Source organism: Zalophus californianus, chromosome 4, assembly GCF_009762305.2.
Source record: "Zalophus californianus isolate mZalCal1 chromosome 4, mZalCal1.pri.v2, whole genome shotgun sequence".
Classification (NCBI taxonomy): Eukaryota; Metazoa; Chordata; class Mammalia; order Carnivora; family Otariidae; genus Zalophus; species Zalophus californianus.
Window position 1 is genome coordinate 94,722,229 of NC_045598.1, and position 28,000 is coordinate 94,750,228.

Consider the following 28,000-nt stretch of genomic DNA (forward strand, 5'->3'; position numbering starts at 1 on the left):
CCGAGAGGCTGTCCGCACACTCTGCCCGCAGCCCCACTCCGCGCCGCCGACCCCCTGACACCGCGCCCAGCGCCGGGGCAGCGCGTCCCGGACCCCGAGCTTGGCGCGCCCCCGTCGGCTTCCGGACCCCGTTCCTTGCGCCCCTCTCCGGGACCCTGCGCCCCGGCTCCTGGACTCCAGGTGCCCCTGGGTCCCCGGCCAGCGGCGAGCCCTATGGCCCCCCAGGGGGGTGAGGTGGGAGCAGCCTGAGTACCCCGAGCCGGTGCCCCGTCCACGCCCCTCCGGGCCGCGCGGCGGGAGTCATCGGGGAGCTATGCTGAAGCCGGGTAGTGCGGAGGAAGCCGCGCAGCTCCCCCCTCGGCGCACACGCGCCCCTGTCCCCGCGCTCGCGCCAGGACCCGCGGCCCCCGACGGCTCTCGGGCTTCGGCCCGCCTCGGTCTTGCCTGCCCGCTGCTGCTGCTGCTGCTGACGCTGCCGGCCCGCGTAGACACATCCTGGTGGTGAGCGCGGCTCTCGGGGTGGGGAGGGTGAGGCACTGGGTCAGAGGCCGGCCGGAGGCGCCCAGAGGCAATACGCAGCTCCTGGCATCAGCTGCTCAGGAGACCAGGCTTTCGCTTCGACGGAGTAGGAGACGATCCGAGCAGGACTGTCACCGAAGTCGCGGAGTGTGTGGGGGGAGGTGGGTGGATAGGTGTGCCGCTCGCCCAGCGAGGTGGGCCCTGGGCATTCGGAGCAAGGACGCCCGGTGGTCGAGGCTTCCCAGACTCTCGTGTGCTGGGCCCGCTCCAGTTCAGCTCAGTCCTCTTAGGGGCAAAAGCTACTTTCCAGGTTTCTCGCAGGGTGGATTCAAGGAACCAGTCGCCCATCTGGGGGGCCTTGGGTGGCCGTCCAAAGGACCCTCTGATCGCCTACGGTCGCCCCCCCTGAGAAGTGGAGAAAAGCGCAGCTAGCAAGGGCGCACGGGCCTCTCGCTCGTCCACCCCACCCGGGAACGCAGTAAGACTTCGGGGAGGCTGCGGCACGCAGCGCAAGGTTCAGAAATGGAATCAAGGCAAAAATACTCCATTAACTCCCACAATTAAAACAAACAAAACACTTGGGTTTGCATAATTTTGGCGTTTGTCTTCAGCGTCAGCTTTGAGGAGGTTACTTCGAACCTTGATATCCCTCTCTTCTTCCTTTTTCTTCCCCTAGATGACCACCCTCTCTCTTCCATCTCTCTCCCCTCTTCTGGAGTCCCACAGTATTAAGAGACCCTCCCCTCAGATTTCTTGCAGGCCTGAGACTCCAGACACTTCACAAGAGGGCAGATGAGGCAAAAGGCATTAAACACCCACTGGATGTCTGTTCTCCGAATCCTCCTGCCGCGCGCCACCCCCTCACCCCCAGCCCTAGATGGCATTCATCTTTTTCTCTCAGGAGAAAGAGCTGCTCTCCCTCCTCCCCTACCTTCTGGGGGGGGGGGGCGTTAAAGGGGGGGGGTCGTTGGACTGAGAAAAGACAGTCTTCTCATCTTTCCTCTCTACTGACCCCCCCCAACCAAACTGGCCTCAGACTGGGCTCTTGCCCCTCCCTACCCATGCAGTGCCCCCTTCCTTTCCTTACTCTGCCCCTCCCCCCACCCTCCCCACCACAAAGAGGGGTCTCTCCTCCCCTTGCACCCTGTGGCTTTTCTCCTCTAGACTTGGAATCTTGGCTAGAAGGGTGAGGGGTGGCTGGCTGAGGGGCCAGCAAGCTTGGGCTGCAGATTCCTATCATTTCAAGATGCGTTGCTCTCCATCCCCACCCCCCACCCCCCATTTTCCTGTTTCAGAAAAATCTCTCTTTTGGATCTTTTTAATCTCTGCAGTGTTGGGGAAGGCAAGGGAGGGGGTTCTGGATGGGGGAGAAGGGAGGCCCGTATCTTACATCTGGCTTGAAACATTCTTTTAGGAAGGGAAATAGAAGAAGGGACAAGGAGAAAAGCCTTTCAACAGAGCCACCCTCTACCACCAGGGGCTCAGTTTGGCTGGGGATTTGTGTGTTCAGTGGCCCGATGGAGAGAGGATGAAGTGACCACTGCCCATCTTTATCCATCCCGGATGACAGTTTGCCTTTAGGGACTCTTGATTGCTTCTTACCAGTTTGGGAGGTAGTTTGGGGACCACTTGGTGTTTAGGTGAGGAAGCGTCACTCTGCTAATTTCAGCATCCTGGTAGTGCTTCCTAAGGACCCAACTAGCGTGCTTCTCGGTCCCCAAATGCTACTTGGCTACTCCCTCTCCTTTCCTTTCTCCCTTCTACTACTCTCACCCCACGTGGTTCACATTAAATATTTTGGGAAAACTCTGGGTAGAAGAGCTAGAGCGGGGCAAGCCAGTGATACAGAGGGATTCAGCAGTCCCAGTGAAAGCGAGGAAGGCAGCAACGGATCCAGGACAGGGAGTGAGTGCAGAGATCATTTCAATCTCCTTGTGTCACACCTGTCACAGCTGTAGGCCCCAGATGACTGCCTCAGTGGTCATCACTTCTGAGATAAAGTGGAAAGCTGCTTTCTAAAGGCAGGTCAGGCCCCCAAGGTGATTCTCTCTTTCCTTTAGGAAAAAAAACCCCAGCAAGATTGATATTCTGTCCAAACCCTGGAAGAGATGCCTGTTGACTCTGTGTGTGTGTCCGTGTTCCAGTCCAGAGCAGAGGGTCATCACTATCGCCAGCTAACAGTCTGATCTTCCCCACGGCCCTTCCCTTACTCTCCAGTCACTCCTTCCCTCTCCCCACCTCTCACTGGAGGAGGAAACAGATGGTCTCTTCTTATTCTGTGATAAACAGAACAAGAAATGGGCTCCTCGCCTGTGCTTCCCTGTTCCATTTTGCATTCTGCAGGGAGCTCGATGTAGGGAATCCCACGAACCGGACAGTGTTCGAGGATTCACGAAGGGAGAGGGACAGAGTGGTATCATAATACAGCATTATTGTTGCCAACAATGACTGCCATTTCACGAGCCTTTACTAAGCTCTGGACACTACAGCTAAGTACCTTATGAGCATCAGCTTCTTCAATCCCCGGAGTAATCCAGGGAGGTAGATACTATTATTATCCCCGTTTCACACATGAAGACAATGAGGGCTAGGAGGTGAGTGGTAAGAGACTTGCCCAAGTGCACACCAGTTTTGGAGCTAGATTGCTCTATTCCTGGTTAAGCACTGTATGTCTCTCGCTCTTGGGATGAAAATGAGCTTGAGCTTTGGAATCAGACGTCCTTGGTTCAGCTGGTTGTCCTCTGACTAGCCCTGATGGACAGAGCTTGGTGTTATCACTTACACTCCCTGAACCTCGGTTTCTTCATCTGTAAAATGGAGATCTCTCTCTGTCTCGTAGGATTTTTGTTAAGGAAAACGTTTTATCAACTGTAAAGCACCACATAAATGTTGTGGTATAGAGAGGTCCAGGGAGGGTAATAGTTTTATCCCCGCATTCAAAGCCCTGTGTGGGCTGGGCTGAATTGTGTACACTAGGGACTGTAAGAGGGGAAATGAAAAGAGGATCCCTGGCCTCATTAAAAAGACACAAATATAAAACATCTGCAAATAGGCTGGCAATGTCAACAGGAGTGAGGCTGTAATTAAAATGAAGTTTATGGCCAGCTAGGGGGAAAAGGGAGTTGGCGGTAAATCAGAGCGGTTAGGTGTTTATTCAACAAACAGTTATTAAGTATCTCCTATGTGCCAGACACTGTTCTAGGTTCTGGGGATAGCAAAGTGAACAAAACAGACAAAAATCCCTGCCTTCGTGGAACAGGGTGTCTGAATCACCTGGGGATGTTGGTAAAAAGGCAGATTCTGATTCAGTAGGCCGGGGGTGGGGCCCAAGGCTCTGCATTTCTAACAGATCCCCAGATGATGCCGATATTGCTGTTCTTTATTGGGGCCACACTTTGAGAAGCAAGGGGCTAGAATAGGGTATGAGTCACTCTGTCAAAGGAAGGGATGTGAATTGGTCAAAAGCAGGTGTAGGGAGCATTCTGGGGCAGGAAGCCGGGAAGGAAGTGAAAACTTCTGAAAGGGAAAACAGAGCTGGAGTCAGGGGCATTTCGCCCCCTCTTACCAGCCAATGAGCTGGGGGGTGCCTTAAACATCTCTGTGCCCTAACAGCTGAGCTCCATGCTTGGCACACGGTAGGCATTCTGCAGGCATGTGTTGAATTGAGAGGGGGCTCAGGCTCAGTTTTATTGGAGGCCCCCACACCAACTACAAGGGCCTGACCACTGGCCCGCAGGCAAGCACCGTGCTCTGCAGAATCTTAGTGGGGTACTTAGTGCAGCTACTTAGAGGGGTATGGGTGGTTGTGGAGAAACAATTATCTTCCTGTCTTAGATACTGATGTTCCCACGCTCAGTGAGGATGTAACAAGAAGGACCAATGTGGGCTGCAGCAGAATGGATTTAAGTCAGACCACAGGAAGGACTTTTTGCCAGAGTTTGGCCTGCCCCACTCCAGACTGTCTCATGAGGGCTGGATTACTGGTCTCCCGTTCCCATCCAACCCCCCTCTTTCCAAGCCCCAGTAAAAAAAAAAACAAACAAACAAACACCCATTGCTTAGAGCAGTACTTGGGTTGAACTGGGGAAGCAGAACGGTGGTGAGACAGGGACGAACTCCAATTCCAACGGTCTCGATTCTCCAAACAAAGCACCGCGGCAGTGGGTGTAACTCCAGGCTGTGCGTCAGGCGGCCTTTTCCGGCCTGGCCCAGCCCGGGGTGTTTATTTTGTTTGTTCCTGGAAGCTATTGCCCTGATGGACAGTGCTGCTGGGGACGCTGATTCCATGGGATTTGTCAGTGGTGGGCCAGCCCTCTCCCTGTTCCCCGGGGACAGATGGGCCCCATCAGCCCTGCTCAGCTCCAGAAGAGGCAAGCATCAGCCCTCCTGGTGTTTGTTTGAGTTGGTGTCACCAGCGGTGACCTAGTTTGTGGGTGAGGGCCGGGTGCGTGAATGTGGGTGGGGGGGGAGGCGGAGGGGGACATAGAGCCCAGGGCGGTCCAGCTTTTCCCCTCTCCACACTGGCTGCCTTCTGTTCTCCTCACCCACTTCTAGGCTCATTTTTGGGATCTTTCCCAAACCACAGGCTCGCTCATTCACAGACCAAACCAAATCTTTTCAGCCTGTAGCAGCAACTGCCTTCCTTGACCCCCACCTGTTCAGAGAAGGGGACAAAGGTATCCCTTTGATGTGTTAGGAGAGCAGAGAATCCCCAGCAAGCCAAGGAAGGTGCTAGGTGTTGGGAGAGACAGCCAGGCAGTGAGAAGTGGATGAATGGGTCAGATCTCATTTGGTGGCCTTGTGGGGAGAAAAGGTCACGATGCAGTCCTGTCTTCTCTGAAACGTTCTTCCCAAGGCTCGCGGTGGAGTCCAGGGCTAAGAGCGTTTGAGTGAAGAGAAAATATTGCCTTGAGAAATTTGGGAGTGACTCTAGCAAGCCAGCTAACTTTTAGTAGCCCACCCCAATTGACCTCCTTACAATTGCTTGAATTAGGTGGACTGGGGACTGGAATATGGGGAGGGTCACCCCTGTTGCTCCCACTGCTAACAGCCCTCTGCCCATGCAGGTTCACCCAGGACATCATCCCTTATAGGTTGGGGAGGAGGATTTCAAAGACTCATTAGTGAAGAAAGGCCGTGGGACCTAGAAATAAAGGGAACAGGGAGGAAATCTGTGTGTGGGGGGGTCTTCCTCCCCAGACCTCAGGACTGGGGGTGAGCAGTTTTAGCTACACAGATCTGACTAGAGCTGTAAGCATTCCTCACAGCTGCCCACTATGTCTCTTCCCACTGGCCCCTCCCTGTCTCCATCCTTCTCCCCCAAACCATGTCTTCATGGACCAGCCATGCAGGACGTGCCTCACATGTGGGTGTAAGAGTGTTGTCTCAGACTCTTGTTTTGTTGGTTTATTTTTCTCTGAGGCTCTTAATGTTTATTAAATAAACAGGCAATGGGTTTGTGTGACATGCCCACGGCTTCTATGTATGTGACACATGCCTGGCCCGTGTTCTGCAAGTGTGTGTCACTTTGGCCTCTGCCTGGGGAGCGGGTGATGGTGAGAGACCACTCAGTGACTCTCTGCAACTGCGTAACCATTTCTCCAGAGCTTGTGGGGGAAAGCTGCACCCGTTGGCCTCCAGGAATGTGGGCTGGAGGAGGGGAAGGAACCTCTTCAAGTTCTGAATGCCAAACCTCTCCCCTCCTGATCCCTCTCCCAAGGCAGGAAAAGGACCAGGCTGCTCTGACAGGGCCATCTCCACCTTGCAGGTACATCGGGGCCCTGGGGGCCCGAGTGATCTGTGACAATATCCCTGGCCTGGTGAGCCGGCAGCGGCAGCTGTGCCAGCGGTACCCAGACATCATGCGCTCGGTGGGCGAGGGCGCCCGAGAATGGATCCGGGAGTGTCAGCACCAGTTCCGCCACCACCGCTGGAACTGCACCACGCTGGACCGGGACCACACTGTCTTTGGTCGCGTCATGCTCCGAAGTAGGGGCCTCTTCCACCCTGCCCCACCTGCTTCCCTTTCTGTGCCCGGGGTCAGGGGTGGGGGGGTAGGCATGATCCCCCTCCCCTCTCCTCCACACTGCCTCATCATCAGAGAGACGGTTGAGGGCGGAGCCCAGGAGATGGCTGGGAACCGACCCTCAGTACCTGAGAGATGTAGGCAGGGACCCCTCTAAATTCCAGGGTTCTGGGATGATGGCACAAAGGTACAGCGTTCCCTGGCCCCTCCTTCTCCCTTCTTCCCTTTCCCTCCCGTCCCCAAGCCCAGCCTGGATGTGGGGCTGAGGACTGGGAATGGCTGCTCTGTTCTTACTGCCACCATCACTACCCTCACCCCAATCCTCACCCCAACCCTCCCAACACTCCAGTAATGGCGGCAAGGGATAAACAGAAAGGTGATATGTAAATATTTGGAGAGTTGGCGGCTTGGCCCCAGCTCAGCAAAAAAGCTAAGCCGAGCTAGACAATAAACTAGGAGAAAGGGAACGAGATGGGAATCTGGCAGTGTCTGGGGGACAGGGGTGATGAGTCATCAATCGCCAAGAGCAGGATGGGAAGGAAGCAGGCCGGGGAAAGTAGCAGGTCTCCCCAGACAGGCTGACCCCTGGGCTGGGGTCTCTATTGTAGGGGAACTGTCCAGCAGAGTAGGCCTGAAAAGGCCTGGAATGTGGACTCCTCTCCCTCTGTGGGAGAGGATGACTCACTGTGAAACGTTTCAATGGATGGACCCAGGGAGTTTGGAAGAAGGCAAGAGTACAGGTCAGCCCAAGAGGTCAGATGTACAAAGAAGCGGATAGAGAGTGGTGAGGGCTGAGGCGAAGAGGTCAGATACTCTGGGGAGTGCTCTTGGAAGGGAAGGGTGCCTTGAATAAAGGGGGTACAGGAGTTGCTCTGGGAAAGACAAGAAGAGAGGAGGCTGTAGAGTTGGGGGTTGCGCGGGCTGAACAAGGGGACAGACGTGGGCCTCTCTGCTGAACCCTACTTCTTCCTTTGTCTCTGCAGGCAGCCGGGAGGCAGCATTTGTATATGCTATCTCGTCAGCGGGGGTGGTCCATGCTATCACCCGTGCCTGTAGCCAGGGTGAACTGAGTGTGTGCAGCTGTGACCCCTACACCCGTGGCCGACACCATGACCAACGTGGGGATTTTGACTGGGGTGGCTGCAGTGACAACATCCACTACGGTGTTCGCTTTGCCAAGGCCTTTGTGGATGCCAAGGAAAAGAGGCTTAAGGATGCCCGGGCCCTCATGAACTTACATAACAACCGCTGTGGTCGCACGGTCAGTACTCATGTCTATGCACATACGTTCATGTCTGCTGGGGGTGACCAGGGTGTGTGATCATGGACTGAAGGCGAAGGTGGAAGCACTGAAGGTTTCTGGATCACTTCCAAAGACCCCAACCCCCATGGCATTGGAGCAGTAAATGCAAGGGAGCTCGGGAATGCCTAGATTCAACCAGGTGCATAATGTGTCTTCACATAGGTGGAAAGAAGGGAAAGGTAGAGAAAAGAGGGGAAGAAGTTCCAGGAAGGATTCATGGGAGATGAGATTCTTGAATTTGGTCAGGAAGAATGGGTGGGATCTGATAGGGGGAGAAAACAGCCAATGGCCCTTCTGTCCAGCCTAGGCCAGGTCTGGCAGATGTCAGAGCGCTCCTGATTTTAGCCCCGGGGAGGACTAAAAAGTGCCCTGACTGGCTGCCTCTCCCTCACCTGCTTCCCCACCATCCAGGCCGTGCGGCGGTTTCTGAAGCTCGAGTGTAAGTGCCATGGCGTGAGCGGCTCCTGTACTCTGCGCACCTGCTGGCGTGCGCTCTCAGACTTCCGCCGCACGGGTGATTACCTCCGGCGGCGCTATGATGGCGCCGTGCAGGTGACAGCAACCCAGGATGGCGCCAACTTCACAGCAGCCCGCCAGGGCTATCGCCGTGCCACCCGGACTGACCTCGTCTACTTTGATAACTCCCCAGACTACTGTGTCTTGGACAAGGCTGCAGGTGAGTAAGGAAAGCAGGTAGGGACATGGAGCCTCCAGCTCTTGGTGCAGGCAGCCCTGGTTAATCACGGTGTGGTCGGCCTCGGGAGTCAGGGAAGCGGTACTGTGGGAGAAGTCAGTCTCCTCCCGACATGAACACCTTATAATGAGATTGGTGGTGAATGCCTCAGTCCACCAGTCCCAGGGCTGCCCAAACAGGGGAGAGGTCATCTGTCACTCCTTTCTATCCCCAGCATCTGGGGTACAGTAGGTACTATGCAGGGAATGTTTAAATGAGTCACCTGTTTTCCATAGCAAGCAATGGGTGGGCTGAACAGAAGAACCATGTGATGGAGCCCTAAGTCTCTGGCTCTTTACAGCCTAGCTAAAGAAATGAGATGTAACAGGGAGACAAATGCAACTGCAAAAGACAGATGACTGGAGAAGTCCAGAAAAGCTTATTTGAAAATGTGGAACTTAAGCTCTTTCTTGAAGTGTAGGGATTACCTGGACAGCCTAGAGAGAAGAACAGGCAGAGAAGCAGAGTGGCAAGTGGGAAAGTACACGATCATTCTAGGAACCGAGAACTCAGATTAATCTGACTCAGTGAAGGTTTGGGATGGGGAGACGAGAAGTAGATAGATGGGTTCGGATCAGACCGTGAGTGGCCTTGAAAGGCTGTATCCAGTGTGCTGCCATTGAAGATTCAAAAATGGAATTGGGGAGGGGCGCCTGGGTGGCTCAGTCGTTAAGCGTCTGCCTTCGGCTCAGGTCAGGGTCCCAGGGTCCTGGGATCGAGCCCCGCATCGGGCTCCCTGCTCCGCGGGAAGCCTGCTTCTCCCTCTCCCACCCCCTCTGCTTGTGTTCCCTCTCTCGCCGTGTCTCTCTCTGTGAAATAAATAAAATTAAAAAAAAAAAAGAAATTTAGTTAATCTTCTAAAAAAAAAAATGGAATTAGGGAAGCAAGGAAAGAGGAGATCCCAGCAGGGCTAACCATTAGCAGAAAGCAGCAAATTGTTTTTCAATCCGTTCCAGATACTTATGGGGGAATTCTTGGGGATGCTGGAGGTTGATATGCTATTGCCCCCACAGAGTAGAAGTCACCATCTTGGCTCATATTTCAGGTTCAGACAGGTTAGACTAGGAACAACCTGCTGTGCAAAAGAACAGCTCTTCCCCTGGTCTGTCATGGGCTCCCAGGCTCTTGTCTGTAGACTTGGCACTCAGGCCTTGGGTGAGATAGAGCCAGAGACCTCAGCTGTCTTCAGTTCTGTTTGTGTTCACCCAACACGGTCATTCCTGGTGAGTCGAGTGGCTCAGAGCAAAACTGGGCACAGAAAGAGGGTGGGGCTTCACCCAAGTAACACAGAAAGTAGTTTGTGTCCTTTGGATGGTGCTAGGAGGAAAAGGGTGGAAAGAGCCCTTCCAATTCTCCCAGTGACGTCCTGCCACTAGGTATGTTTTCTTCCTACATGATGCAATTCAGAGGACTACTCTCTGAATGTCTTGAAATAACTCCATAACATCTGAGGTGTAAGCCTAGGCTGCCATACCTAAAATGCACCTTTGGGGTAGGATCTTTGGAGTTAGAAGGGAGGATGGGTCATGTATGCGTTGGTTTTCCTCGGAGGCATAAAATTAAGTCTCATAAAACCCGAAGTGGGGTCTGGAATTCAAAGGGTATAAGTCATCCCACAAGGGAGTAAGGATCCAGAAATTCCCTCCAAAGCAGTCCTGTCCAGTTGAACTTTCTGTAGTGATAGAAATGTTCTACATCTGTGCCTTCCAATACGGTAGCCACTTAACCACATGGGATTACTGAGTATCTGAAATGTAGCTAGTGTGCCTGAGAAACAAAGTTTTAAATTGTACTTAATTTTAGTTAATTTAAATCTAGATGATTACATGTGGCTAGTGGCTATTACACTGGACAGCTCAGCTCCAGTCTATAGAAGAGGCTTTGGGTGCACAAGAGAAGGACTTAAGCCCCAGCCCTTGGAGTTAGGAGAATAACAGAGAGAGTAGAACTAGTTAGGTCACAGGCCAGAGGAGTGGCCTCCTAACATTTTGGGTTGTATATTCCTGTCGTTAAAAAATTCTTGGGAGTAATTCTTTAGAGGTATGCCTCTAAAATGTGGATATTTACTTATAACAGATAGATATATTCCACTGTATTAATATGTACATTATAAATTATAACATACAAAGTAGAGATTTTATGCTTATGAGATAAAAAACAAATATAGAAGTTCTAAGTTCTAGCATTTTCTTTGCATATGGCAGTAGAATGTGCAGCCTACTGTGAGAGAATCAGTCTGTTCCCCTTCTTCAGCCCCCAGGTCAGTTAATGTTCCATCTCTGGGGAAACTCTAGGATAGATACTTTCTAGGGTCCATCCCATCCAAAATTCTATGATTTTATGATCCGTTGTCAGGATCTCTTTTGCTAAAATCAGTCAGAAGGAAGTCCTGAGCATTCTCTGTGCAGGGGGATAACATCATCCTTACCCTTCAAGTGTTCCTACTGTAGGGGGCAAGGGATATTCCGTAGGAATTCCATAGGGATATGCTTCTGGGCAGTCATGCTAATCAGTTTGCCTCCTCAGTTGAACAGAGATTATAGACATAGTGTACAATCCACTCAGTTAGATGCTATTATTATGCCTATTTTCATAGGAGAAGACTGAAGTCCAGAGAGATTAACTACCTTGCGAAATCACATAGCTAGGATGTGGCGGAGCTGGAATTTAAACTTGGACAATCTGACAATAAGGCCTGTGCTTTTTAATGGCCATACTATACTACTTCCCTGTATGGTACAACTTAATAAAATATCAACTAAGGACCAAAATACTAACAAATGGTAGCTGGATCAGAGTTGTGGCAAGACTTCTTGGAAAAGATAAATTATAGGCTAAGTTTTTTTTTGTTTTGTTTTTTTAACTTTTTAGTATGGACAACTTCAAACACAGAGAGCCCTTACCCAGCTTTAACAGTTGGGAGCATTTTAAGGCCAGGTCTTGAAAGAGATACGGAACCATGTATTGGCGGGGGGTCGGGGGGTTGTTGCAGGTGAAGTCAATGGTCTTTGGGGAGCCTTGATGGTGGGAAGAAGCCAGGCTGGTACAGAGGGAAGCAACGAGATGGTCATTTTGGCTAGTTGGGCATATTTTCAGGAAAAGGGATTCTTTATGGTTTCCTCGTGAGGATGTGGGTAAGGGAACCCAGAGCAGCTGAAGGAAGAGGTAGCTTGGTTCTCACTCTCTCTCTTCCCCAACCCAGGTTCCCTAGGCACTGCGGGCCGTGTCTGCAGCAAGACATCTAAAGGGACGGATGGTTGCGAAATCATGTGCTGTGGCCGAGGGTATGACACAACTCGAGTCACCCGTGTCACCCAGTGTGAGTGCAAATTCCACTGGTGCTGTGCAGTGCGATGCAAGGAGTGCAGAAACACTGTGGACGTCCACACTTGCAAGGCCCCCAAGAAGGCAGAGTGGCTGGACCAGACCTGAACATAGAAATACCTCACTCATCCCTCTACTTCAAACCTCCTGACTCAAAAGCACAAGATCTTTGCATGCACACCTTCCTCTACCCTCAACTCTGGGCTGCTACAGTTTCTATTTAAGGACTTGGAGAGTAATCCAGAAGGACTCTGGTGTCCTTACTGGTTCCTTAGCCCTGGGAAGGAGTTGACAGGGGATCTAAGAAATTGAATGGCTCCCTGACTGCCCCCTCGGGAGGTTAGAAGGGAGAGTGGAAGAGGGAGGGGTCTTCAGAGTGATAGAAGTTGCACTAAAGCACATGGTCAAGGCTCATCTTTCCTTTCCTTTGCACCGGCTTCCTAACACTTCTTGTGTGTGCAAGAGGAAGGGTACCTGGGGAGAGCTTCTTTGTGTTCCTACCTGACTGAGGGGAGATGGGACAGAGATGAAACCACATCTCTTCCCTGGGTCAGTTTGAGCAGACTGCCTGGTACCCCCAAAGAAACTCTTAGGCTACAACCTTCTTCCATTATCAAGAGTCTGGGATTGCTAGATAAGAGTTAGCCATAGTGGACAAGGTTCCATTCACATGCTCATAGGTTTATAAACTGCTGTATTTTGTAGGGGAAAAAAATTATATAACTATATAAACATACATTCTCGTCCAATCTCCCGCCTCTTTTCAACCTATATCAGACAGCATGTTGCTCACTCGCCTCTTACTCTACTTGCTGCCTGTTCAAACCAAGTGGCATGTAGTGGTTCTTATGCCTAACAGATCACTAGAATACCCTGGAACACTCCCGAGAAAGAGTGATTTAGTAAGCCTGCCTAGGCCTTGGGATTTGATTTTTTTTTGTTTTAAGTTCCTATGCATTATTCTAGAGGTCAGCCAGGTTTGGGAAATACTCAGTAAAAGGTATGAGACTCATGAGGGGTGGGAGAGGGTAGCAGGTCTGATCTCAAGGGCCCCACATGAGGCATCAGTGTATACTAGGCAGGTATAGTAGGCAGGGATCTCTGGCTTGGGCAATTTTTAGGAGAGGATCCTGGTCTTCAAAGCTGGGAATGGAAGCCAGTGGCTACAGAGGGAAGGAGAGCTGGGGCTTGGGGCCAAAACGGTAAACAGCTCAGAAAGCAGCCTTTCCCCATTTATTCAACAATTTTTTTTTTTTTTTTTTTTTTTAGTGGCTCTCCAAGTCCTGGTGATTATTACTCTTCACACCATCTTTGGCTTAAATAGGGCAGTTCCTTCTATGTTACTACCCGCTGCCTAACTAAGCTTGCAGCAGAGGAGTCTCCAGGGATGGCAGACTTAGTAAGCTAGAGGCTAGGACATGGGAGTCCCCAAACCGTCCTGTCCTGTTTTTATGTGACTCGGACAATGGCTATCTCTTGCCTGGTGATACTGTAAAAGACCAAAGCGGCATAGAAATTCGCAGTCATGACAGACCTGGGTTAAAATCACAGCTGTGCCATTTACTGTTTTTGATACTTTGAGCAAGATACCCACATTCTCTGAGCCTTTATCGTCTCCTCTGTAAAGCGAGGTTACAAACCTATCTCAGATATTGAGTTTTAATTATGTCCCCCATTCCAGCCATCGGACACTCTTACCAAAGTCCCTAACTGGTCTAGCCCATCATGATGTCTCTTAGAACCTCCCATTTAGAAGTGTATTGACAGCAGGCTGTAGATTAAGGGGCCTACACAAGGAATTCTGAGTATAGGCACCCCCCCTCCTTTCCAAGTTCCTCTCCAACAACCCTTGGGGTCCTCACGTGTTTGTGGCGCAGCTTCACTCTGCACAGGCAGCAGAAGGATGGGGGAGCCAGAGCTCTGGGCCATGGGGGCAGATTTATTTGGATGATAGGACTAATATTTGTGTAACCTGCTGAGACCTGTGTGGGAGAGTTTAGGGTGGTTTTTCTTTTGGTGAGGGGTTTGCTCCGGTTTCACATCCATTAACACAAAACATGAGCTAGTCAGGGCCCTTGTGGTCTGCGGTAAGGGGATTCCTGTGGAGAAATGGGACTGAGTGAGTCAGGCCAGGGGAATGTCTTCCTTGCAGAGTGGATAACTGATGAGCCAATGGTGGGATTAGGGAGGGGGAAATGGGAGGGGAAGAGAAGAGGTTCTGACATCTTGAGCTGGGATTAGGAGGAAGAAAGCCTTGGAGTAGTGGAAAGGTAAGGGGGTCATAGTCAGTCTGAATCAAGACTAGAGCTGCAGGAATTGACATAAGGGTACTGTCTTTGGGTAGAGCCTCGGGTCCGAGTCCGCCCCTACTCACAAGAATGCCCAGGTTACCGCATAAAGGATAGCTAGACCTTCCTGGGACTTCAACCCAAGTTCACTCTGCCTGTGCTCTGTCACCTATTCCTTTTCAGTTCTTACCCCGTGGAAGGAACTGAGCCTCTTCTGGCATCTCATACTGCTCTGTGCTTCTCCTGGGCTCCAAACTGTAGTTCGTTCCTGTAAATGGTTAAGAGCAAGCTGGCCAGAAAGTGACATGTATGAACAGTGGGGCGGACAGCGAGAGAAAAGAGGTCCATGTGAGCCCTACTGTTGAGGCTATGTGGTCCCAAGAAGGAATGATGGCCAAACAATTACTTTTTCCTCTTATTTCTTAGCTTGCCTCTGCGTTCCGATTGGCTTTGGACAACGGGCATCCATTCCGCAATAAACAAACAAATTTTATGTGGAACAAGCAGCAAAAGGAGAACTGCATTTGGTGCAGTCAGGGCTCCATTTAGTTCTGCTGCCACCCACTCACGGCCTCTAACCCCCACCCCCCCGCACTCCTCCTCTGGTCAGTATAGGTCTGTCCCTCTGGCAGCAGTCCCTTCGCCCCTCTCCTCTCTGACACTCCTTCGTGTCGGTCCTCCTCTCTTCTAACTTTCAATATTTAGTAGAATGCATTGCAGAAAGTGCCATTTGGATACAAAGTTAGCTTCAAAGACATGATCTCTATCCTTTAAAGGTCTTAGCCTCTTTTAGAGAAGGCACATGGTTGAAATACCTCGGCTGCAGAGCCCGTGGCCAGTTTCCCTCATGTACAAGTAAGAACGCCAGCCTGAACCTAGTCCTGCACGTAAGAGCCAACTTCTGTGATTGCTAGCCTTGAATAACAGCGCTGACCCATATGCTTTCTTAGAATGATGCTGGAAAAAATGAAATCAGGGACTCGGATTATTTAAAAAAATTAAACACTGCCTGGCCCTGAACGTCTGTTTGCAAAAAGTCTTGTAGGTCTGACTCGTGACCACTTACAGCCTCGTTTCTCTTCCTCCCTATTGCAGAGAGTAATTTCTTCTCCTTTTTCTCACCTCCCTTAGCAAGAACACCAACCACTAAAGTCTTTTGCCAAATTCTCGGACCCACTCAGGACATTGGTGTCTACATGGCTTAATATAAGAGAGATAATCAGGATTTTTCTTTTTTCTTCAGCCTTTCTGAGATTTTTAAATGCCCTCAGTGGTCATAGGGCAGAAGCCCAAGGGAGGCCGCCAGGGAGAGTATGTTTCTCATCCCTGGGAGGCCGTCAGCCTAGCTCCTGCAGCCAAATTACAGCACCAGAGAATAATGTGATGCATTCCTGGGCAGGTCCGTGGGACCCTGGGCGCCTGGGCCTTGTGGAGAGAGGTGCCAGACACAGAGCTCTCCGTAAGCAATCCTGCAGAGCCGCCCCCTGGGTGCAGAAATGAAATACGGGAGAGCTTCACATTACACGGAGACCTGTAGCTCACACCTGGTTATTGATGGCCTTGGTGGAGGCCTCTGCCCCCACCCTCCACTTGGGAACTGCCTGCTACTACGGGGGTTGGGCACCTTTGAAGCAATGTGGGAAAACAAGAAAGAGATGCTTCCTTTCCACTCTTTGCTCCTCCTGTGAGCCTGCGCACAACGGGGAGGAAATGCACACACATGAGCTGCGCTTCTGTGCACATACACATAGCTTCTCCCAGGCTGCAGCAGAGTTCTAGTCCGCCTCCCTCTCCCCGACAATAAAACAAGCAACTGGATTTCAATCAAATCCTTCAAAAGTCATACCAACTTCAGGGATTCAGCCATCACCAAGGAACGTTAAAAAGTTCCATTATCAATACGCAAGCAGCTGTGCAGTTTGGGGACTGGTATTCCCCTGAGAAGTAGCAGCGAAAGGATGCAGAAAAGGCATGGAGAGGAGAGATCAACAGGAGACAATTGCCACCCAAGCAGAATGGCTAGGACTGTGGGACTTCTCATGGCTGGTTCATGCTGGAGATAGTGCAATTTGTGCCCTGTGTGCTAAGGATGATGGGGCAGCCTCCTAGGACTGCACGAGGTACAATTACCAAGTCTGCGGCCCAAGACCTGTTGTTTTTGACTTTTATTCAGTTAGAAAACAGGATAGCTTTGGGTTCCAGAGATAATGTCCATAAGAGAGAGGTCCTGGAGAGGAGCAAGCAGTGACTTTTCTAGGGTAAATATGTCACAGCTGCTGCACTGAACTGAGCTTTCCTAGAAGCTGTTAATCTCTTTGGGTGACTGGCAGGTTTCAGGCAATAGCCAGTGGAGTGTCAATAATGTGCCTGTCCCCGACCCCGAAGCTCAAAGTGATAGAAGAGAGGGAGAGTTTTTAAGTACATTTTTCCACTTCCCATTCATGGCTTAACTTATCCCTGAGCATCTTTGGGGCTCTTCCTCATTTACTGAAGACATTTTAGTCACCCTGGAGTTTAGAAAGCAAGGGAAGCATTCTACCCCTGACCCCTTAACTCTGAACTACTGTGTGCTCACTTCCGTTCTTGCCTATGAGGCTATAGGTGGAGCAGCTAGACATAGATGTTCTCTTTCTTTGACCAAAAGGAGCTGAAATCTGGTGACTTTACTTCACCACCACCAGCCCCTGTCCGCAGGCCTGACCAAACAGAAAGGCTAAACTGAGTGAAGAAAAAGGGAAGACCAGGTAATCCACAGCTGTCCCATTGACAACTGTCTGGGTGGGGTTCCTGGAGAATAACTGTGATGTTCATGAGAAGCATTTTCAAGGACAAAATGCTCTAACATATACCTAATTTTCACACCGACCCTGTGAGGCAGGAGACATTCTCACTGCACAGGTGCTGTTCAGAAAGGCTCAGGGATCCGTCCGAGGTCAGGTGATACGGAGTGGCGCAGACAGAACTCAAGTCCGGGGTTTCTCACTTCAAACCCTGTGTGTTCTCCTCAAAGACTGAGACTACCTCAGGCTGGGAGGGCCAGAGTCCCAGCCCCTTCGGAACAGAAATGGATACAAAATATTCGAGGAGAGTATAGGTGAGCAGAATTTACAACAGGAACAGTCTACGCCTTCCTTCACCACATCAACGAATCCCCTGTCATTTTGGCCACTATTTCCACCGCCACAAAATGATCACTACACTACGCAGTCTGCATTTAATCAACCCTGGCTCCTAGCACTTTCTATTCCTTTTTTTCTTCTTCAGATTAACACTTTAACCATTTGTTTTAATTTTATCTAGTTCTTTTAAAGTGATGCTAAGCGCAAAGAGAATGAGTAGTCCTGAGAAGCTGTGAGCGGAAACTGTTAAGGCTTTGGGCTTCTAAAGTATGTATTAGAATTTCCTTTGAGATTTCACTCTTTTAAAAAAAAACAAAAACAAAAACAAAAAACGCTGTCAACTCCTGGGCTAGGAAGGTAAGAACAGGGAATGAGAGTGCTAAAAACCTGTCCTATCCCAGGCCAGATGCCTACTCAAGGCCTGGCGAAAGTCCTGGGACCTCTAGCTGAGACAAGTCATTTATCTACACCAAGGCAAGGAGAATCCACCCTGCAGAGAAACCCCTATGAGACGAGGCAGACAACAGATTTTTACTTGATCAAAAACTTTTGCTGCTCTCAACCCCCCTCCTCCCACCCTCATTCAAAATCTGGACTTCTGTTTAGGTCCAAGACAGTGAGACAAAGCAGCTCCAAGAGAGGATGTGTGCAAGGGGAACCCTTCCCTGTTCAACCCTGGAATGCATTCCTTCAGAAACCGCGTACGCCTGCACATACCCTACCGATCCCACTCCTGCACTCCAACTGTGAAGGCAGAAGGGAGAACTGCAGGAACACAATGTTCATCCATCACAGACCCAGGCCCCCACTTGAGCTAGGGGAAGGACACCTCGTGAAAACAGTCTACCTAGAGTCAGGATCTGTCCCAGAGCAAACCTTACTTTGTGGTCCATCGATCTTGGCTCTCACAGCTCTCCCTGCTCCCCACCCCCACTGCCTCCGCATGTGGGCTCAGAAGTCATCATCTAAAGAATTCCACTGCTCACCTCCTGCATAGCAGCACAGCCCCATGAGGCCGCACACCAGATGGAGGGGATAAAAGTACGAGGTCATGGCTTCTAGCAAGAGGCTTTTTCTAAAACTAACCCTGACTCCTGGAAAAGAGGCAGAGCAGGAGAGTGTCGGGTGAGCTGCTGACGACAGCAGCTTCATGGGTCTTGTGTGAAAAGGAAGGACAAAGCCTTCATTAAAAATTTCCCTGCTCCTGTCTCCAGACCTATTTCTGATCCCACATCTACTCCTTGAAGGTGTCTGAGTAGAATGCAGAGACTGCCAAGCCGAAGGGTTAAATCCTTCCCATTTGTCGGGGCCTCTTCAGCAGGCTGCCACACACATGCTGAGGTGGAGGCCCAGCCCTGAACACGTGGCCTGTTCCTCCAGGCAGTCAGCTATGATGTAAAGGGAAAAGGTGGGGAAGGCGGACTAGAACTCTGGGGAAATTGAGAAGGCCATGGCCTTCAAAACGCTTGTATGTAATAGACAAAGACAAGGGTATACAGGAAACTCATCATTCCTCGGATCATTATGCCTGTTGGGTGACAAGCTACACAGGCAACAATCACAAAGGAAAAACAGTTCGAGGAATGGACTGAGAAACAGAAGTCTCCAAATACAGCAATCCGGCGGAGGCCATGCAGCACCCTTTCTACAGGGGTGACTTCTGAGTTGGAGTTTTAAAAGATAAGGGATGGACTGGTGGAGGGGAGTCAGAGAAGGCGGTCTACAGCGAAGGAACTGCTATGCGCTGAGACGTAGAAGCAAGAATGTGCAAGCAATATATAAGGAATTTCAAGCCGGTACATATTATATACACCGGGGACGACCGAGAAATGAGAATGCTGAGATAAGGGCTGAACTAACGTGAGCTAGCTGCATGCGCCTCACTGTCACATGGTGCAGAGCCCCTGCAGGGCTGCAAAGCATCTTGATCTATGTCCATCAACGCCGGGGCACCGATGGGAAAGCACAGGGATGAGTCCGTTTGTTACATGTACAGGGACGAAAAGAGAGCTACACTGTACATAACAAATGCTAAGTGTTAATGACAACTCACTAGCATTTGAGGTTCTAGACTAAATAAGAGATGTGAAATATTCTGTCCACAATTGTGATGCATTAATGGAGGCTTACAGGCCCAGACGCTTGGCATAAATTCAGCCAAACTCTTAAGAAATTACAATGTAAAAAAGGAATAATTTAAAATTAAAAATATGTGGTTCTTTCCCTCACTCTCCACCTTAGAATTTGACAGGCCTCGATGTCCCGTTTGACATATGGAACCTTGTGGTGAGCAGATTCATCATATGTGAGGCCACAGTGAATGGGAGGAGAGTGATGAAAGAGCTTTAGGGACCGCAAAACCAGTTCACTGATAAGGGAGAAGACAGGTCTTGTGCACTACAAGCTGCTAGACAGAGTGACTGCCAAAAACAAGAGACAGATTCCGATTTCCTAACTTCCAGTTAGGTCGTTGGCTTCTTGCATCATGAAGGTAAAAACAGAGCTATCTACCAGGCTCCTGTCCTACTTCCTTACTGAGCTTTCTTAATTTTTGAGGACAAAAATCACAAGGACAACCCATTCTTCCACAGCACTCTCCTTGTGCTTCTCTTTCAGAAACAGAATAAGTTGACCCTTGCACAACACAGGTTTGAAGTGCATAGGTCCACTTCTACGCAGATTCGTTTTATAAACACAGTGCAGTACTGGAAATGTATTTGTTTCTCTTCCTGATGACTTTCTTAATAACATTTTCTTAATTATAAGAATACAGTATATAATAATACAACAGACAATATGTGTGTTAACTGTTTATGTTGATGAGGGTTCTGGTCAACATTAAGTTTATGGGGAGTCAAAAGTCATAAGTGGATTTTTGACCGTACAGAAGGTCAGTGCCCGTAACTCCTATGTCGTTCAAGGGTCAACTATATTAGAATACACACACACACACACCACTGAATAAGCCAAAAGGTGAACAGTATCCTAAGTGTTTGCTTTACTTAACTGGCACAATTTGGTGCTGGGAGGCAGCCACTTACACAGTGACAGCATTTGTTGGTATCATCTTAGTTTTTTCCTCCTTCCCTAGGCAGTTTATAAAAGGTGATTTCTGAAACCTTTCACAATAGAAAAGCTCAAGGGTTTACATTCAACTGTGACACCACTATGAATTCACTAAGAGGCATGTTTCAGGTTGCACTATAATTTCCCTATGTAACATAAACCCACAGAATCTGACATAAGCCGATTGCTCATGCTGGTTATTTTATTTACATTTCTGAATGGAAAGGATCTCAATACTCATAAAATATCTAACTGACTTATTATTTTTCATCTGTTCTCCCAGAGCAGCTAGTATAAAATGGACATCGAGATAGAAGTCTCAACTTGTATGACTGGTTAAACGACCAAAGAAAAGTTATTGCTCAAAAGCAATTAAAAAAATAATTTAATATGGAGCTTGAGGACAAGAGAGATGATTACTCTCAATGCCACCTGAAAGATAAAAGTTAAAAAAAAAAGTTAAGTAATTGTGTTCATTATCTTTGTCCAAGTCCTATGGGAGTAGGTGGTAGCCAGGAGCTCAGGGGGCCTGGACTTGACTTTTGACTTAACTCTTTCTCTAGAGACCTAATATTGGCAGACATGGTCTAGTCTAAATGGGAACACAGGTGAATGGATGAGAGTGGGCTCCTTACAACCCAGAAATATGAATGTGCCTCCTTACCAGCATGTTACAAATCAAACTTCTGAGCTGGAAGATGCTATCATGCATCTCTCATTATCTGGAGATATATATTCTGTTAACCTACCCAAAGAAAGATAATTTCTACTTATACCAGCAGATATTGCAAGCTTGGATGGATTGCTAGAGAACTAACAATCACCAGTAAATTCCAAAGCCTCAACTGCAGTCTTCTGCCTCCAAGTCATTGTTCAAATTACCCCACTTCCTTTCTTCTGCTGCCACACCGAGTTAAATCAGCATACTCTTTGACCCCCTCGTACGGTCTTGGGCCATAAACTTCCATCATCTTACCATATTTATTGATGACATGCCCAATTAGTATAAGCTCCCCAAGGACAGGTTCTGTGCCTATTTTGAAATATGTATTCCAAGGTCATACCCCCAATGATCCAGTTAGCACATAAACCTGATTGAGCCAATAAAGATTGGAAATATTTTGTAGTTCCTTAGAAAATCTTGGTGGTCCCCCCTATAAAAAGGTAGAGTTGTCCAGGATGCAGAATTGATCGGCAAAATTCAGCTTGGGAGAGAAGGAAAAGGAACCTTATTTCAGTGCCTACCCCAGTGTCTTTTTATTATTTTTTTAAAAATTAACATTTGTGCCGGTTTTCAGAATCAGTGACTGCAGGATGCAGCTTTGACATTAACAGTTGGCTCTGGGGAATTCTGAGTGGCTCCTTCCCGTCTCTCTAACATGACCACAGACCCAAGTAATTTTAGTCCTAACTCTTGCTACCCCATTCTGCTTCACAATGACATCGTGCTGTTTCAATCTCCAAACCAGAATGGCCCTTACCTCTTATCAATCTGTCATTATTAGAAATGAGAGGACACAAACAAGGATGATGAAAATGTAGGAGCATGAGAGGCTTTTGTCTTATGGCAGCTACTATGTGAATCTGAGGCGAGATATTTCTTATTTAAATTCTGAATTGTGGAACGCTTCACTTTTCGATGAAGTTTAAACTATTCAGATAAACATAAGGAATGCCACTGTTTATAAAAACATGTACTTGCTCAGTTAAGTGTTAAGATGAAAGTCCTACATGCCTCATGTTTGAAAGAGAATAGAGGCTCCTCTTTCTACCTTCCTTGTGTGACTGAAGGAGCTCCTAACTAAACAGTGTTCCAAAAGGGAAAGTCCTCTCTGAGTCTAAAATGACTTTTTAGGTCACTATATCTTATGCGAGGCACGTGAAAATAACTCCTCAGTCATGTCCAGTCAGATGAATAAACATGCAAGGGTGAGCTAATCTACTGCTGTGGCAGCAGCTTCTGTCTTATACTAACACATCCCTTGCCCCTCTCAAACCCCCTGCTGCTAGACTACGAGTTACCTGTGGACACACTCTGTATCTCATACTCCATAGAGGGGCCCAACACATACCTGCTCATTGAAGGAAGGAAGGAACAGATCTATCGGTAGTAACATCTTAATATAATGAATACGAATGGTGAAAACGTGGAGCACATTACAGAATAATCATTACCATACTGTGGCACGCTATAGAACAAGAGTTCACATAGTTTTAAATGCGGAGGCTCTTTATAAACTACACTTTGAAAACAAACTAAGATAAGCCCTATTGGAGTCCTTCCAGTCAATCAGCTAATACCGAAAGAAGAAATCTTTTCAGGGTCTCCAGGCCTCTGAACTGCGTGTTCTTTAGCACAGCTGTTGTTGCTGTTGTTGTTTACGGCAGTCTGAACAATAGCTAAAATACACCAAGAGCAAATTAATAAGAAAAGTCTACACAGCTAGGGCTTAATTGAATTAGAATCCCCAGGCTCCCAATAAGGGCTAAATCCAAAGGGATCAGAGTCAAGTAAATAAAAAATTCAGCTGAATTTTATCAGAGGGCAAAGTTTCAAATCTGAGTACCCCAGCAACCAAGGATGAATTATGCATAAGATTAGTAAAGTGCCTTCACCCACACCCCAGCCAGAGAACATTCTTCTATCTCACTGTGACTGCAGGAAACACAGCAATGTATTTACCCGCCAAGAATAGTTGCAGCTACACTCTAGATAGGAGTCTAACAAACACTAAGGGATTAAAGTTTAATTGTAAAGCTGCAGCTACCTGGGAGTCAAAGCTTGAACTCTGGCTTCACAAAGAAAGTGGGACTCCGGCATCTTGAATAGACGAAAACAAGAGCGGGCACGTTCCTAACAAAGGCTGTGAGAATATGCTCCCTTCTGAATTCTTCCCCAAACTGCTTCTCTCTCTCTCCCTCTCTCTCTTTCTCTCTCTCTCTCTCTCTCTCTCTCTCTCTCTCTCTCTCTATATATATATATATATATATATATCCTCCTTGTAATTTACAAGTGCTCAATAAGAATAGAGCCCTTTCCAACACTTTGAAGAATACATATACATTTCATTTTCAGAATGCATGAAATTATAGGATGAGATGAGAGGGTGATTATGTGGTCTGATTTCTCTGAATATCAGTTCTCTTAATTTTGTTGAGCAGCATCTGAAGCCCAAGTAATTTCTTTTCCTGAAGCTGGCTGTTAGAGATGGACGTAAGACAATCTTAATGTCATTACAAAAATAAGACAGAAAATTTTATTTTTCCTCAGATTCAGAAAGAATACTATCAATAGCCAATCTTGTATCAAGGCCTCATCAGCATTAAGAAACACACCTACGTTTCCTACCTACTGATACAACTACTAGGAGTACGTCTGCTACCTAAAATTCCCATGTTAGCCAGAAGATACACACACATTATATTTTAGACCAACGTTTATCCTGTTCAGTTAAACTTCCCCAGATAATCCTTCACAAATTTACCCTCTGATTTTGAAAGAAGAATGATACTGAAACATGGGGTATACGTTTGTACTTTATATTAAAAGTTTCGTTTTCTTTTTTTTTACCATTTCAGAGAGTCGATCAAATTCCCTCTGAATCATTACAAAGCAGTGCCTGCTGCTGCTTTCATATTACTGTACATTTCAGAGAGTTAGACAGGCTGAAGTTTTTTATACCGTTGTATGAGTGTGGATGGAAGGGACCAGTGTTCTTCGTTCTTAAGGGGCTTACTAGCAAGAAAAGGAATGAAATTAAAGTGAACCAACTTGAAAGAAAAAAAGTAAATGGGCATTCTTTATTTTAAAGCATCAGAGTTCATCAAATAGGCTTATGTTGTGAAGAGTGAAGAGTTCTCCAGGCAGTGTGTCTACTGATGTTTTTGTTTTCGCAGGTCGCATTTCTGCAACCTAAGCGTCCTTCTGAAAATCCATATTGGCCTTTTCATTTAAAACTCTTCTCCAAATTCATCTCCTGTAGGAAGACTTCTCTAGCAAAACCACTTTACTATCACCACTCCATCATTCTATATCCCTTCGGCCTCACTATATTTTGTTTGAAATATATTCTTTTGTACTTGTTTTGGCCTAAGTTGTGAACTGACATTTTATTGAAACCAAGCATATATATCATGACTAAAGGGCTACCTATTGTGATTTCAAGCAAATCACTTTACTTGAGTGACTCAAACTTGCCCATCTAAAACACTGGAAAACCACAATCTGTCCTCCAATGGCTCGAGTAAGAATAAATGAAAGTCTAAATATACACTCTTAAGAACAAAGATAATAACTAACTGAAATCTAAATTACTCCTGGTTTAGAATCATAATATATTAAATAGTCATACAAATTTAGTTCTCTTGAGCATTAGAAATTTGATTGGTGGGAGAAAGAGCAAAGTTTGACTCAAGAAAGAAGCCAATAAAAACTATTCCTCAAGATTATAATTTTATTCTGTATCCCATTATTCTCTCCATTTAGAGGACTTTGCGGGGTCTGCAAAAAACAAAGATGTTTTCTAAAAGAAAAATCAGTAGGTTTCCTAATGTGAATTCTAGTATCACTCATGTAATGGGGTTAGAGTAAGCAATTGACAACAATATCTAAGCACCACTCTTCTGAAAACTGCTATGCAGTCCATTTGCCCCAAGTGCTAATGATTAAGCAATCAATATATCAGTAGCAGTTAGCGACAGGATGTCCTAAACTTTGGCACTGAGACATCTGCTTTGAGGGGGAAAGGATGATTAAATATACTGCCAAATAAATTCAGGAAAGGAAAGCTTTGGTGAACTTCATACTTGACAGGCATGTTAATAGGGAAAGAGGGTGTTTTCCACAAACTTCAAAACTGAAGGAAACCCTGGGGAAGGGGTATAAACATGTGTTAAAAAGTACACTATCTTAACTTTTACTTTTTTTCCCCCCCGCTTTGAAAAGAAGAGTTTAGTACTCAGAAAATATGGATAAAGAAGAACAACAGCAATATCACAAACTTCTCAGTCTGGTTCTTTTTAAAGGAAAACAATGAGAATGAAGCACGAGGAATGCCCTTAATGGAAGCAGAGAACATCTTTTCTTTTGCTAGAAATATCCCAATTGATTAAGAAAATAAAAATTGGAATATGCTAGACTGCCCAAATAAAGACTGAATTCAGTGGCACTAACAAGGGAACAAAAATGTAAACATTTAAAATGTTTTGACCTGTCACACACGGGCTCCTTTTAATTATCAGTATAATCTCTGGGAAATATGTCAGATATATTGCTGTGGGAAGAGCACGACTACAGGACAGTATTTTATGGGGATATAAGCTTGGGTACAATTCAAAATGTTTTAAAAACTATGTCAGTTCCTAGGAACCAAAGAAGCCTCACAGCTTTGAAAAGTAATCCATTTTCAAACAAAGTGAAGAAACTTGTTTTACTTGTTGGTTGAATTTCTGATGTGGCCCTGTGTATTTAATAAAGAGTGATATAATTATCATAGGTTTTTAGCATGAATGAAATCAGATGGAGAATATAAAAAAAATCACTTTCACCTATGAACAGATTTCATGTCACTGGTTATGACAATGGAAAATTAGGAACCTTTAGAAATAATACATTTTTTCTACTGGTCTATATCAATATAAAGTTATAATTATCTATCAACTCCCCTAGGTATGAAGACGCTCTTTGCCCTGAAAAAAATGATGAGAATAGTGTACAAACCTCAAAAGTTTTGATCACTATTCAGTAAAACACACTTGGCATTTATTTCTGCTTATTATTTTTTAAAATGTAATTTGGGGAGAAAAATGTTAATTATTTTTGGGAAGGGGCTGCAGAAATCCCAGTGGGACATTCTGGAGAAAGGTCTTTTGTTAGCATAACATCTGACTTTCTATATCTTTGGAAATCATACAACTTGGCTAATGTAGTCCTTAAAGAATTAATCAAGCAGATTGTTAAGGCCCTAGTTACAGTGGAGCCAGCCAATTATGAGTTGCTCAGAAATTCATCACTGGCATGTCCAACCACATTTTCCCACATAAAGATTAGTAAAAATATGTGGAAACAGGGCCCATTCCCACCTCAGCACAGCTACAGTGTGTGTTCAGTGAAACGGATTTCAACAAAGTTTTGCTTTAGTGAAACAAACTATTTATTTGGGAATCTTTCTGATTCCTGTCTTTACTCATTAACATCTTTTTCTGCCAGGTTGCAAAGGCTATCTAGCTTGTTTCATTAAAACCCAACTAGAGATTTTTGTATGCAAACACACTTCTGAATTCAAAGTACTAAAGTCACATGCCACAAGCCTGAATTTATCAGTAAGTCAGTGAAACCCCCAAAGACCATCTATAGTGTTCACTGCTGTGATAATGCCCTCCCAAGGCTTACTAAGAAGAAAGCTTTTCTTGCAGGAGAGAAATGAAAGGGGCCAGGCTAGATGAAGATTGGTTCTCTAAGGAGAGGGCATTGCTGCTCTTAAATAAAGAAGCTCCTTTCAGATAAGCAGAATCGGATTCCAGTTCATTTGGTTTGCTGGCTACCCTTACTTTGAACTCTCATATTTAACCCAGCAGGCTTCAAAGCAGGTGAGAAAATGACCTACCACTTAAAAGCAATTTTTCCTTTTTCAGGAATTCTGGCCTTGGAGAATATCAGCTCTGATATCAGCACATTCCACATCTCCAGGGATTTATGCAATTTTTTTTTTTTTATTGCTCTATGTCGAATGTCAGACGTGGTTTTCATCTCAGCCAGGAGAAAAATCAAGAAAGTCCTAACTTGCTAAAACTAAAGTCTTATTCCACACAGCTTTGTACCATGAAAAGATGCGGCACTAAAATCACTAGCCATTCTAGTTCATACCCTTCCATTTATCTCAATTTGAGGAACAGTGAAGATTATGAAAAAGCATAAATCCCTAGTGCCTTGCTTCATAAAAAAGCAATTTTTGTAACAAACGTATTTTAACAAATTCAAATTAAATTTACTCTAGCATATGAGCTAATATAAAAATATGCTGGATGAGGAAGAGACTGATAACAATGGAAAAAATTTAGGAAATTTTCTGAAATTGCTTTGCCTTACTAGATTGATTTCCACTCTATTTGGCTATCAAATACCTGACGTAATTGAAACTCCTAACATAGGCCGTTTGCAATTTATCAATACTTGATGTTCTACCAGGCAGTTTGCCAGCGCCTACAATCTGAAACATTTCTCCACTTTTGGTGGTACAAATACACATAATGTACCAGTAGTATTGTTTAAATGATACCTAGCCACAATTTATACTGCCATTTCTATGGGAAAATACATTTTGAGTTTACTTTCAGGACACAGCTCCTCCCAACGTGAAGGGGTTAGGATTTCTCATCACAGCTGCACTCTGGTGATAATGATGACAATGATGGGTGGTGACAAGAGTGACACTTCCCTAGTTTCTCCTGTGAACACACATGGTTCTAAACACCTGTCATATTTTAAACTCCTTTAACCCTCACAAACGCCTACGAGGTAGTACTATTCCCCTTTTACAATGAGGGGGAGAAATGGCTAAGAAACTTACCTGAAGTTGCACAGCCAGTAAGTGCCAGGGCTGGAACTCAAAACAAAGCAGTCTG

The 28,000-nt window shown here is 46.9% G+C and overlaps 2 protein-coding genes across 7 annotated transcripts in view; one reads left to right on the top strand and one right to left on the bottom strand.

Annotated features, from left to right (window-relative positions):
* WNT2B (Wnt family member 2B) lies at positions 1-28,000 on the top strand. Of its 2 annotated transcripts, XM_027597216.2 has the most exons (6): positions 1-501; positions 6,287-6,507; positions 7,528-7,805; positions 8,259-8,523; positions 11,783-11,899; positions 17,918-28,000. In XM_027597216.2, the coding sequence occupies exons 1-6, from the start codon at positions 314-316 to the stop codon at positions 17,929-17,931; spliced, it is 1,083 nt and encodes a 360-aa protein (XP_027453017.1). In that variant the 5' UTR covers positions 1-313; the 3' UTR covers positions 17,932-28,000. The 2 variants fall into 2 exon arrangements, with proteins under 2 accessions (XP_027453017.1, XP_027453007.1); XM_027597206.2 differs by lacking the exon at positions 17,918-28,000 and having other exon boundaries at positions 11,783-13,923.
* Positions 14,122-28,000, bottom strand: part of ST7L (suppression of tumorigenicity 7 like) — a 75,139-nt gene continuing 61,260 nt past the window's right edge. For 4 of the 5 annotated variants that reach the window (XM_027597149.2, XM_027597139.2, XM_027597130.2 and 1 more), the window contains exon 15: positions 14,123-14,460. In XM_027597149.2, the coding sequence (XP_027452950.1) occupies positions 14,362-14,460 (99 nt within the window). In that variant the 3' untranslated portion in view covers positions 14,123-14,361. Of the gene's footprint in view, positions 14,461-28,000 lie in introns of all 5 variants that reach the window. The other variant, XM_027597118.2, reaches the window with a different exon arrangement.

Coding starts and splice junctions, on each gene's coding strand:
- WNT2B (XM_027597206.2), top strand. CDS start 314: ATGCTGAAGCCGGGTAGTGCGGAGGAAGCCGCGCAGCTCCCCCCTCGG. Junction 6,508..7,527: donor TGGTCGCGTCATGCTCCGAA/GTAGGGGCCTCT, acceptor TTGTCTCTGCAG/GCAGCCGGGAGGCAGCATTT. Junction 8,524..11,782: donor TGTCTTGGACAAGGCTGCAG/GTGAGTAAGGAA, acceptor TCCCCAACCCAG/GTTCCCTAGGCACTGCGGGC.